Source organism: Loxodonta africana, chromosome 16 (assembly GCF_030014295.1).
Source record: "Loxodonta africana isolate mLoxAfr1 chromosome 16, mLoxAfr1.hap2, whole genome shotgun sequence".
Lineage (NCBI taxonomy): Eukaryota > Metazoa > Chordata > Mammalia > Proboscidea > Elephantidae > Loxodonta > Loxodonta africana.
The window spans coordinates 71,967,943-71,980,835 of record NC_087357.1 but is presented as its reverse complement, the minus strand read 5'-3'; the positions used below and the strand labels follow the sequence as shown (position 1 = coordinate 71,980,835).

Sequence of the window (12,893 nt, the reverse complement as noted above, 5' to 3'; positions counted from 1 at the left end):
CGGCCGCGCCGGCTGCCGCCACTTCCGTCCTCGCGCGCTCGGGAGTCGGACCTGGTACGGGCGGATGTAGGGGACATGCTTGTTTAGTTGCTGCATTTTCTGTTTTTTTTTCCTCGAGTCTGCCCTCGGACACCATAAGAGGAAGCCAATCCCACCCCCCCCCGCCCCCCTAAGGTGTACGAAACAACTACAGATCCCGGCAATAACTCGGCGTCCATAACGTTCCCAAGGAATAAACAGCCGCCGTGCATGCCGGGAATTGTAGGCTGTCAAGAGACAACACGGGAACCATTGGACGCAGTTATTGTCCTAACTCCCGATAGGCCTCGGGGCTGCCTCAACTTCTGGGAGTTGTAGTCTAGAAAGCCTGGATTCCAGAAGACTTTTTCTAATTGGCAAAGCAACAGGAAAAGGAGGTGTTTGGTTTCAGAAAATGTTAGTGAGGCCTTTGAGTCTTTTGGCAGGCTGATGAAGTCCCTGGGCTCCCTTCTCAGATAGATATTATAAATGCACAAAGTAAAATACAAGAATTACAAATGAAATAATTATGTTGAAATAGTTATCAAACTATTAATAGATGTGTAGCATTTAGCATAGTAGTACTTTTTAATTCACATATTAAATAACGAGATCTAGCAGCAAGTGTAATAACTATAATTTTGAAGTTAGTGATAAATATATATTGAGATATTTTTAGCCAATAGTAATATATGAAAATACTGTGATTTGATGTAGGTACCGCTAATATGTGTGGTTTGTTTCCCACAATCTATTTGCAATGCTAAATTTCAGTTGAGATTAGATACAATTTTCTATCCAACTTCAGGAACCTCTTACTGTAAATCTGTTGACTCCAGATTAAGGACTAAGTAATGGGGGAGGAACAACTCAGAAAAGGGGGTGAGAATGGTTGCACAATTCAAAGAATGTAATCAGTGTCACTAAATTGTACATGCAGAAACTGTTGAATTGGTGTATGTTTTGCTGTGTATATTCTCAACAACAACAAATATAATTAAAAAAAAAGAACTCTAAAGTGCCTGAGCACAGAGCTTCTTCCCATAGCTAAAAGGTACAGCTTACAGAGCTAGGCAGTTGCCCAGTGCTCTACTCATGGGATATAAGGACTATAGGAAGAGTTGGTGGTGTGGAGCCAAGGAGGCAAGAACCCTTCTTTAATCTTTATCCCACTGGAGCATTAAAAACCCCTTATCCCTTTGTGCCATGTTTTATGCTGTAAAGTACATAATAGAAGAGGTTAATTCAAATTGCCTGAAAGAACAGAGTACACATAAAATGCTGTAATAGTTCCTAATATGGAAAAAAAAATTTTTTTTTGCTGTAGCAGGAGTCAATTCAGACTCCTGGCAACCCTGTGTTACGGGGGGGTCGGGGGTGAGGGGGAAATCACAAAAGTAAATGCCTTCAGTGACCAGGAAGATAACTTAAGTGAGAGAAGTGGACTAGGTAATACCCATAGGAGATAATCACCAACTAAGTCTCAGTTTCATCATTTAGGAAAGTACAGAAAATGACAAGGTGACTGGAGAATAGTGGCAAATGATAATCAACTCTACCTGATTGTTGCCATGTGGGAATAGGAAATCAGGGTTATGAGATCTTTTGATTTTTTTTAGAAAAGCTGAAAATTGAATTTTTTATAAAACATTTTCTTATTTCTGAATGTGATCAACTAATTTAAAAATGCAGTTTTTAACTATGTGGGCTAAATAAAACACATCTGCAGAACTTTCAGATCACCAGTTTGTGAACTTCCGATTATTCAGGGTGCTTCTTGCAGGGGGTTTGCACAAAATAGGCAATCCCTAAATACTTACAGTTTCTGGTGAAAAACTGATATAGGCAGATTTCAACATCCCTAGTGCGTCCAAAGACAAGAGCACTAACAGGTGTAGAGGACTTCAAGTGCAGGAAAAAACAAAAGTTTTTGTTCTGCTTCTGTGGCAAATCAGGAAGCAAAGAACCTGCAGGGTCTATCTAGGGGAAGATGTAGGGTTCAAGTTTGGAGAGGGTATCCAAACCACAACAAAAGACCAAGTTCTCTTCAGAGGACTTTATTTCAGGATAAAGCATAATCACCAACAGACCATTCATGATTCCAAAGAGTAAAAAAAAAAAAAAGTGTTTTGCCTAGTACTACCCTTCACAGAGGGCATGCGGTGCAAACGTCTCTAAAATGCCTCCACGTACTTCTCAGAAGCTATGGTCCAGTCACTGAAAATGCCTGTCCATTTTCAGCTGACATGAGGTTTGTTAGGAAACCTCTTTAACAACTGATTCACTTTCTTTGGATGTAAACTCTGAGCCTGTCCGAGGGTGTACTGGATAGACCTCATCTTGCGGGCTGCCTGAAAACACAGGACAAAAACAAGAATGAAAGTCTGCCCTGATATAGGCCCATGGTCGGCACAGTGCCCCAAAGCATACAAAGATATTAACTAGTCCGAAGAGATCTGTGTCATCTTCTCAGTCTCCTTTCAACCAAAGGGGCTTGGGAGCTACCAAAGACTGTCCTGAAGCTACTATGCCAGGTAGCAATTAAGTCTAGGCTGGAAACTAAACAACTTGCCCTCAGATAGCTTCACTATCTTTAGTTCTATTTTACAGTTTAAATTTTACACGGTGGTTTTCCCATTCATTACCTCACCGGACACTCACAAAATTCTGTGAGTATTATTATTAACCTCATTTTACATACAATAAAATTAAAGCTCACGGCAGTGATACAAATTGCTCAAGATCACACAGCCTTCAAAACCGTGGGTGAAGTAGCTCCCAAAACGTTCCTCGCCGTTTTAGGACGAGAGGGCCTTTCCTATCACCTGACAAGGGATAAGGAAAACAATTACTCGTATCTCCCCGTTTTCCTCCCGAGAACGCAACCCCAGGAGGCTTCCGTCACCTCAGTCCTTGAAACACAATCGAAGAAGTCCTGGATCTCTTTTATGCACGCTTCGTCGCGGAATTCATTCTGCTTCCAGCAAGCCATCATCACTGACATCTCTGTGATACAGGTAGCCTCTAGAGGAGCGGAATCGGAGGACCCTCGGTCACAAGGAGACCTTGGCCTCTTGCCCTCCCACTCGTCCGCCCCCTTCCCCCTCCAGCCTCCGCTACGGGGCCTCCTCGGCTCCGACTGCTCACCGCCCTTCTCCCGGCACCGCTCCCCGATGCGGTCAGCTAGGATGAGGGGCTTGTTGGGCTTCAGTATAGGCTTCCGCGAGTTCCCCAACCGCGCCAGCCGGCCTGGGAGGCTGTGCGCCGCCATTGTACCCCGAGCTCCCGGCAGCCTCTGCGGCGCAGTGCGTGACCCCGCGTGACCCCTACGGACTCGGCGAGGCCCCGCTTCCGGACCGGGGAGAGCTCGGCGGCCGCCGGCAGGAATCTCTCTCGCTTTGCTTGATAGGGGCGGCTGCGACAATGGGTCGGGACGCCGGCCGGTCAAGATCGGTCAGCAGGTTAGGAGGAGATTCTTTGAGGCTCGTATGTCGGCCGAGGCCACGCCTATGTGGGTTTGGGACCCTGAAGCCTGGGGACAGCATTGGATCAGGGACCCACAGGAAGGAACCCGGATAAATGGACCCTCGTTTCTGGTGGCAGCTGGCTCGACTAGAGGGTGATTTACGTAGGCAAGGGGAGAGAGGATGGGAGACAATCACAATATGAGACCAAGATGTTAGGCTGGAGAATTTTTTTGTTTTTGTTTTTATAAAGCTGTAAGAACTTTTGTTTTTGACTACCTTTAGAGCCACTTGGAAGTCGCAAAGAAAAGTCAGGCTCATTATTTCATAACAATTATTACTACTAAAGAGCTCTCGTGGCGCAGTGATTAAACGCACGGCTGCTAACCGAAAAGTCGACAGTTCCAACCCACCACCCACTCCGCAGGGGAAATGTGTGGCAGTCTGGATCCGTTAATATTTACAGCATTGGAAACCATATGGGGCAGTTCTGTTCTGTCTTGTAGGATCGCTATGAATGGGAATCAACTCCACGGCAATGGGTTTGGGTTATTACTGCTACATAGATACCGTTTGCTCATTTGTAATGGTTCTGATTGGGTAGGGCGAGGCTTAAGCACTTATTTAATCCTATTACCGATACTTGGTAGTGTCATTCCATTTATAAGCTTGAGCCTGACGTTGTGATGATACCTGTCTTCATCAGACTTAACTCTAAGTGACTTTGGGCAGTTTACAAGACTCCATCCATAACTTGAATAAGCTTGTTCATAAGATGACTACTTCGGAGGAGCAATCTTTATTTGGATTTGTAAATGTAGTGTTAAAATCAGTTATCTCAGAAGTTTGGGATCTTCCCATTGATCTCTGCATCACTGGCTCCTTTTCTTCCTTTAAGACTCACTTGAGAGAGGCCTTCCCTGACTTGGCACACTCCATCACCATCAGTTAAATCATTAATCCTGTTTTCTGTTCCTCACAGCATCTATCACAGTCTGAATTGTCTCGTTCATTTGTTTGTAGCCTTCCCTACCCCAACACCCATTTAAGATGTAAGCACCATGAGAGAAGAGACTTTGTCTATCTTGTTCATTGATGAATCCCGTGTCTAGGATAGTGCCAGTAAATACAGTCAGTCCTCATTATTTGCCGATTCCATACTTAGGAACCTACTCTCTCAAATGTATTTGTAACTCCCAAATCAAACGGTGCTTTCACGGTCATTGACAGACACATGGAGAGCGCTGAACATTTTGAGTTGCCGAGCTCTCTGCCTTCTTGTTGAAGCTGTCATGCTGTAAACAAATGTCCTTATCGTGGTCTATTTAGTGCCGCATCTTTTCCATTTTTATGTTTTGTTGGTGATTTTGCTGTTTAAAAAAGGCCCCAAGAGTACTGCTGAAGTGCTGTCTAGAATTCCTAACAGCAAGAAAGCTGTGATGTCCCCACAGAGAAGATACATGTTAGATTTTTCATTCAGGCATGAGTTATAATGCCCTTGGTCCTGAGTTCAATGTTAATGAATCAACGATACACTGTATCGAGAAAAGGGAAGAGGAAATTTGCTCATCTGTAGTATGTAAGACCACTCCAGAAAGTACTGAGGTAAGCATCTATAAAAAAAAAAAAAAAAATCTATAGCGTGTGATAAAGCTATGGAAAAGCAGCTAGATTTGTGGATTCATGAGAATGTCAGCCGATAAAAAAAGTATAGTGGACAGCATTTTTGTAAGGCTGAAAGCCAAGGAAAGTTACGGTCGTATTACCCACAGTCAAGTGTTAATCCTTTCTCCGCTAGTGCTGGCTGGCAGGCAGATTTTGGAGATCAGGAGGCTACAGAAGAATTTAAGGAAAAAGCATTCCACAACATGAAGGAAGAAGACATGGAAGAAATTTTGGTAGAGAAAGTAGAACCCACCAGTGAAGACCTGGCCAAGATGGCAAAACAAGGCATCTAGAGTCAACAATGACAAGGATGACAATGAAAGTCAACCTAAGACTCTAAGAATTGTCACCCTCACAGAGGCCAAAATATTGCAATGGAATTCTGACTTGGAAAATTTTTTCAATGATGTGGAAGAATATGACTCTATGCTTGAACGCAGCCTGAAATTTAAGCACCTAACCTCCATCGCATTCAAATCTTATGCTGACACTTAAACATATGAGGCAAAAAGCCAGTTTTTCACATCAGTTTAGGAGGAAAAATTGCCAATGACTTAAACAAGCTGCAAGAGCCCAACTCCTAAGATAGAACTGCCAGAGGTTGATGTGCCACCTTGTTGACGTCTACAGAATAAGTTCCACCAACCTCTTACTTCGTTTTTGTAGGGGTAAGCCAAGGTCAAGAGGTTTAACCACACATATAACCTTTTTATGAACCGTTAAATGCTTAAGGATTTTTTCAGGACTTTATTTGCATTACTGTACAGTATATGGTATGTGTTCACAGTACTAAATGTGGTTATTGTATGTGAGTACTGTGTATGTGGACTGTGTGTATGTATGACTGAGTTAAAGTACAATCACAGTAGAGTACTACACATGCTGTAATTGAAACGGTTTTATCATAAATGCTGCATATAATCATTAATAAGAATATATATTAAACAAGGTGTCTTTAAACAGAAACACACATAAAACAAAGTTATATATTGATCAGTTGATGAAAATGTTGTGACCAGTAGTTTGCCGGAACCTAACCCTTGGAGCATAGTTCAGTACTTGCTAATTCAGTGTTTGTGGCAATTTTATATAAAATAATGACCATGAATAAGGCGAATCGGCTATACTTGTTGAATGAACAAATGTTTGAAATATTTTTTACAAGTCTCCAACTCTATCACGCCACTCCAGAAAAATAACCAAACAAAAGACACTGTTGAAAAGAAGCTGTTTATTATACAAAATGAAACCTGAGATAATAGAAACTAGCAACATTGGTTATAATACAGGCATCAGCCTTGCCTCCAGCAGCATCAATAAAACTGATTCCAGTCAGGCGCCTCTAATACCAATAAACCCAACCTTGTGGTGAGTAAGCCTGCTGCTGTATACAGTGCAGGCTGCTGCGGCCCAAGGAAAATTCACATTGCCTACTTTCTCCATAGGGAAAGTGAAGCCTTTAGTTGATAAGTACCATGTGGCTATTCCTGGTTCTAATTTCCCTTGTGAGAAATGTAGCACCTGGTTTACCCTGTTCTTTTGTGAATACTCATGCGGTGAGAGGAATAAAGGAGAAAGTCTGGGAAGGACTGACCGCAAAGCAGGCCTGAGTCTACCCACATCACTCATAAACAGCCAGCCCACTAGGTACACTTAAAGTGCTAAACAAATGGCAACGTGAGATATTGTAATTAGAAGAGGTGAGGATGATTCTTTACCTTGCATAACTATCACTTACCCTTTTTATTGCAAATAATGAAAGCTGGGTCCCAACTTAGGTTCACACTTGTATAATATGTATTTTACGCTATAAATCAGAGTCTGCATTTAAATATCGCAAGCTTAGAAATCAGAGTCCTGCTTTCCATGCCGTTATGAAGGACATTTTATAACAAAGAATAAAATGAAAAAAGAAAAACCTGGCAGTGAAATCCAGCCTAAATTGACGCTTTCCTTGATGCTCAAATCCTTAGACATCACAGTATTAAGCATGCATCCACTTGTTGAAGCATCTAATACACACACACAAGACTGATTTACAACTAGATAAACTGATTTGCTATGGAGCGTCCCTAGTGATAATTAATACGGCATTACAACCAGAGTAGGTTTAAGGTATTGTTTCTTGTTTCACTGCCCCAGAAAAAAACGGATGGTCTCCCCACCCAGGGGAAGTTAGGCTGTGTGTCCAAACAACAGCAGTTCAGAAGAGTTTTGCTCCATCTCTAAATGTAACTAGCATAGCTTTTTATTTAGCCAGCCACTTGTGGTAACTTAAATCTCTTGCCTCACCTCATCATTCCCTTGAGCTTAGGGCCTTGGGTGGGCTCCATCATAAAGTAGTCTCAGTGAGTGTCATAAAGTTGTGTAGGAAAATATATAATAAATGAAGCTGGAATATTCTCTTAGAGTGGAAAATGCTATATAGAATATGAGATGATTGAACAAAGAAACAAAAACCCACTGCCATCGAGTCGATTCCAGCTCCTAGCAACCCTATAGGACACAGCAGAACTGCCCCACAAGGTTTCCAGGGCTGTAATCTTTATGGAAACAGACTGCCACATCTTTCTCCCACAAAGTGACTGGTGGGTTCAAACTGCCAACCTTCCGGTTAGCAGCCAAGTGCTTAACCACTGTGCCACCAGGGCTCCTATATGAGATGATTATTAAAGCTATAATACTGAACAGTTTTTTCCACCATAGTTTCCACGATTCTTGGTGGGGTGGGGCGGGGGGGAGGGGAATGGGCCTTTGTAGCAAATAAAAATAATAAAGAGTTCATTAGGCAGACAGAAAAGGACAAAGACCTATAAAAATCTGCACTTTGAAGGAGAATGAAGAACACCAAAGACACGAGATAATTATGAGCCCAAGAAACAGAGAGGGCCACATAAACCAGACTACTTCAGCCGGAGACCAGAAGAACTAGATGGTGCCCGGCTACAACCAATGACTGCCATGACAGGGAACACAACAGAGAACCCCTGAGGGAGCAGGAGAACAGTGGGATGCAGACCCCAAATTCTTATAAAAAGACCAGACTTAATGGTCTGACTAAGACTAGAAGGACTCCAGTGGTCATGGTCCCCAGACCTTCTATTAGCCCAATACAGGAACCATTCCCAAAGCCAACTCTTCAGACAGGACTTGGACTGGACAGTGGGATAGAAGATGATACTGGTGAAGAGTGAGCTTCTTGGATCAAGTAGACACATGAGACCATGTTGGCATCTCCTGTCTGGACAGGAGGTGGGAGGGCAGAGGGCGTCAGAAGCTGGCTGAATGGACACGAAAAGAGTGTGGAGGGAAGGAGTGGGGCTGTCTCATTAAAGGGAGGGCAATTAGGAGTACATAGCAAGGTGTGTACAGATTTTTATATGAAAGACTGACTTGATTTGTAGACTTTCACTTAAAGCACAAAAACTGAATGCCTCCACCTCTCCTCGAGGAGAGGCCCTATTACCACAGGCTGAGACTCTGGCTACACATCATTAGGATAAAATATCAGTGACTAGAACTGGAATATCTTGACTCCATGATAAGACAGTGTTCATTAAGGATTTGTGCACTGGTTGTCCCTTATGTCCAAGGTAGAATAAGTACTTATCACCTTAGCTTTACCACGTTAAAGGCTCTTGCAAGGGTAATTAGAGGTTCTGGTTCTTTTTCATGAAGATCTCATGTAAGTAATCCCAAAATTTCCTCTCCTGTGTTTCATTGTTGTGGATCATGGCAGTGAGGGCTTCCCCCTGGTACAGACCTTGCCAGTAATCTTGCAGCCACATCTCCTTCCAGCTGAAACACCAAAAAGGGGGTTGGATTATGGAGCCTCAGCACAGCTATAAATCCTACATTTCTGAGTTGGCCCAAAAAATCTTAAGCAGATATAGTGGTCTCTGGCTAGGATAGGGCTTTGTTGCAAAGGGAAGGAAATATGAAATAACTCCAACTCCAGTATTAGCACAAGTGACAGGGAGCAGTCCACAAACACAAATACATCACACAGCCCACCCAATCAGTTAATATTCCTGACTTGCCGACTCCTGGTTCTCAAATGCGGACGGACTTCAGAGGCAGGTGGGACAGAGGCCAAACTATGGAAGCAGTAGTCTCCCCATGAAAGCAATGGAACAGGGTTTTTTAGATGGTTATCTTTAAGTTGCACCTTTATTCCAATAATTAAAATGAAGGTGCAGTGCTTTCCAGTGTCTTGAAAAGACAACCTTAGTATTTTTTTTAAAGGCTCTTGTTTCACACTTTTCCTCTGGTAAATCATATTATGTTCTGCATAAACTACATAGAAGAAACTTGATGGACCACTCCACTACCAGGACCAAACTATGCCAGCACTGCTTATATAAGCAACCCTCTGCTGGCACTTAGTGTTCAAGGCAGTCTCAAAAACTATTCTAGCAGCCTCTCTTTAATAACCTGTCCTCCTACAGGCATGGTTGCTGCAAGCAGCCTCAAAATGTACCCATCCCACCTCTCAGGCTGGCTTTGTTTCCCATTGCACCACCTTCTACAGTAGCCTCCTGACTCGTCTTCCAATCCATACTGCCCACCATTGTTGAGTTACTCTTTTGAAGGCATTCCTTTTCTTCTGTCTAGGGTGAACATACAACTTAGGATCCAAACCAGGCACTTTAAAGGGTGAAAGGAAATGCCATTATTAATAATAATGCTAGGTTAACAGGTGTAAACTCAGACTATTTCAGACAAATCCCCCTCAAAATACTCTTTGTTGTCCCTGTCCCCACTCTCACCCCCACTATACACAAGGTGCTCAATGAATAGCTGAGTTGATTTTCAGGACAGTCCACATGCCTGAGCTGTCTATAGCCTGGCCCTAGTTTACCTGCCCAACTTTGTCCCTCCCACATCACTTCCCTGTATGGGCCCTCCGCTCTGGTTAAAAAGCCTTTTTTGAACCACTATGGCGCAAGCTGATTTTCATATGTTGTTGCCTTGAATTATACTTTAGATCTTCTACTGAGCTTTTTCAGTTTGTCTTATCTGCCCAACTAAGCTCTTAACCGCTTAAAGGCAGAGTAAGCCCATGTCCTAATTTCCTTATCCATCATCCCCTCAGTGCCTGTGCTAGTTCACTGCCCACAGTAAGCGCTCCCATCGACTATTTGATCTGACGGCTGCAGGGGACCACCACAACTCTTACCTGTCATTCTCGGGAATCTCTTCCACGTTGCCAAAGCCAGGTGTGGGCACTGGGCAGTTCATGTGCGAGGGCTGGGCAATGTGAGGCTCGGGGACAGGGGTGTCCCCAGGAGAGGCTGTGTGGGCTTTCTCGGCATCCAGCCGAGCCAGCTCATGGTCACAGACGAAACACTCGAAGCCGTTAAGGTAGTTGGGCAGTAAAGGATCATTCACACCCCACTCCCGATGCCTCAGGCTATCCAGAAGGAACTGGTTGGTGATGCCCCCAGGTTGCTTGTATGCCAGGTATTTTATATATTCCTCATCATTCTTGTCCAGAAAGTCAATAAACTCTGCCAGCTTCTGAGGTGACTCGAAGTCGTTGATAAGGATGATGGAGTGGTTGTTCGGCATCCAGTCCCTCACAGAGGGAGAGCCGCGGTACACGGGCACAGCCCCCAGGTGCATGGGACGCCACAACTTTTCTGTCATGTAGTCGTCACAGATGGCATTTTCGAGAGCCAAATGGAACTTATAACGGGACAAGAAGGCCAAGAGCTCTGGATCCTCGGTGGTGGCTGTGGCTGTGTCCTGTAACCGTGGGGTGGGCAGCTCCCGGTTTTGCAGGCATTTCCCGTACGAGTCCACCTGGGGGGGCGGGGTAGAGGGTATGGCCTGTCAGCCCGGACACCAGGCTCCTGGCGTCAGCCCTGCCCGCCCCCACCCCTCCCCGCCCTCACCCACCGGGATGTAGCGCATGAGCTCGCGCACATAGCGGTCCCGGTCCGCAGGCACATCGCAATGGGACTGTAGATAGAGCAGCGGCGCGTAGCCGCGGCGGCGCCATTCCGCGCGCTCCTGGAGCGGAAGGGCCGCGCGGCGCAGATAGGCGGTCCCGGGCAGCCACTGCAGCGGCAGCGGATAGTCGGAGTGGCGGCTGAAGGTAGCGGTAAGATTGAAGAGGCGGATGCCCGGCGCGTGGCTCAGCACGAAGTTGTTGAGCGGCGACTCCTCGTGCAGGAGCGCCCAGCTCTGGTGCGCCAGGCGCGGCAGCGGCGCGTCAGAGGCGCGGAAGTCGGTGCCGTAGAAGAGCAGCGCGCGCGTCCGCGAGTCTCCTCGGACCCGTCGGTCCCGGGACGCCACGCAGGCGCCGCGCGCGCACTCGATGCGCTCCGAGTCTCCCGGGAAGTGGGGAAAGAGCCCAGGGCTCCACCACAGCAGCACCGGTAGGTCCACCGGCCCCTCCCTCCCTGGCCGCTGGCTCTCCGGCCCGCGCGCCACCCCCACCGCGCCCAGCGCCGAGGGCGGCCGAAACACCGCGCCGTCCCACGGCTCCGCCCAGCCCGCTTCCCCGCCGGCCTCCACCTCCGCCGCCGGCCCAGAGTCTCTAGCCGAACAGACACTAAGCACCCCTAGGGCGACAAGCACAGCCGCGGTGCCGCCAGCAGCCATGTCCACTCCGGCAGCCGGCGCCCCTCAAACTGCACTGGACCGCGCCCCGCCGGAGCCGCGACGGGACCGGGTCCTACGCCACGGAGCACCGGACGCATGCGCAGCTCCGCTGAGCCGGCCGCTCCCCGGGACTGCAAGGCTTGGCAGGGAGTGGTTACGGGAAAGCGAACCCGCGCCAGACTAAAGATGAGACTACTGGTTACATCTTAATTTATTTCTTTACAAATTAAAGATGCATTGAAAAATAACCCAATGAAGAGAAATGAAAGGTCCAGAGCAGGGGCATCCCAGGCTGGGAGCAGGCAAGTCCAGCCACCTCCAGCCTAGCCCTTGTCCTGCCCCAGCCAGTTGGGGTTGGAAGATAACTGTCAGCCACTCTTGTCAACACCAAATCCGGGTGGTGTCCAGGCAGGACAGAACAGGGCTCCAGCTGCCTCTGCCTCTCTCCCCAGCAACTCCCTGCTTGGAGAGGCAGTGAATATTTCCAGTGGAAGCTCAGAGAGTGGATCGTGGGCTGGCTCTGTGAGGTACTGCAAATTGATGACCAGGCTCCCTACAGAACCATCCAGTGTTGGGACCTCTCCCAGCTCTTAATACACTTCACAACTCAGTTCCCAGGCTCCTTCATCTCTGACAATACCACGGAGTGATCACCAATCATTGCAGGAGAGAGAAAGAGCAGTGGAAGCACAGAGAAAAAGCTAATCAACCACCCTCAGTAACTCTGACTTGGCTGCTAACCCCCAGGCCCAGGAAGGACCAACCACCTTTCTCTCTACCACCTATGGTCTGTATCCCAGCTCTTGTGCACCTGTATATTTTATCCCTAATATAGGAAGTTGCTGATGGCACGGAGCTAAACTCGCCCTCACATGTGGTAACCCTGGGATCCCCACTCCTTCCTACCTGCCCCTTTCCTCTTGGAGGCTGGTCCAAAGGGACACGCAATATTGCCAAGGTCTCGGTACCTCCAAACCCCCAACACCGAATCATATACAGTTAACTGAGCAACTACATTCATTACGACAGGATTAGCAGGAAAAGGGTGGAGTGAGGGGGTGTGGGCACCTTCCAGCAGCAGGACATGACAGAGTGGTAGGATACTTGAGCCCAGAAAGAAGGTGTCTCCTTATACCT

The 12,893-nt window shown here is 46.5% G+C and overlaps 2 protein-coding genes across 4 annotated transcripts; both read right to left on the bottom strand.

Annotated features, from left to right (window-relative positions):
- Positions 1-2,059: 2,059 nt before the first annotated feature.
- On the bottom strand, positions 2,060-3,297 carry CHCHD1 (coiled-coil-helix-coiled-coil-helix domain containing 1). Its single transcript, XM_003408903.4, has 3 exons — positions 3,166-3,297; positions 2,924-3,042; positions 2,060-2,369 (listed from the first exon to the last, which is right to left on the bottom strand). The coding sequence occupies exons 1-3, from the start codon at positions 3,287-3,289 to the stop codon at positions 2,256-2,258; spliced, it is 357 nt and encodes a 118-aa protein (XP_003408951.1). The 5' UTR covers positions 3,290-3,297; the 3' UTR covers positions 2,060-2,255.
- A 5,201-nt stretch (positions 3,298-8,498) lies between these two features.
- On the bottom strand, positions 8,499-12,890 carry FUT11 (fucosyltransferase 11). Of its 3 annotated transcripts, XR_002785498.2 has the most exons (4): positions 11,049-12,890; positions 10,327-10,952; positions 9,670-9,794; positions 8,833-8,945 (listed from the first exon to the last, which is right to left on the bottom strand). XR_002785498.2 is itself a non-coding variant. In XM_003409065.4 (3 exons), exons 1-3 carry the CDS (start codon positions 11,754-11,756, stop codon positions 8,798-8,800), a joined length of 1,482 nt encoding a protein of 493 aa, XP_003409113.2. In that variant the 5' UTR covers positions 11,757-12,890; the 3' UTR covers positions 8,499-8,797. The 3 variants fall into 3 exon arrangements, 2 of the variants coding, with proteins under 2 accessions (XP_003409113.2, XP_023402852.2); XM_003409065.4 differs by lacking the exon at positions 9,670-9,794 and having other exon boundaries at positions 8,499-8,945; XM_023547084.2 differs by lacking the exons at positions 8,833-8,945; positions 9,670-9,794 and adding an exon at positions 8,967-9,061.
- Between the last annotated feature and the right edge of the window lie 3 nt (positions 12,891-12,893).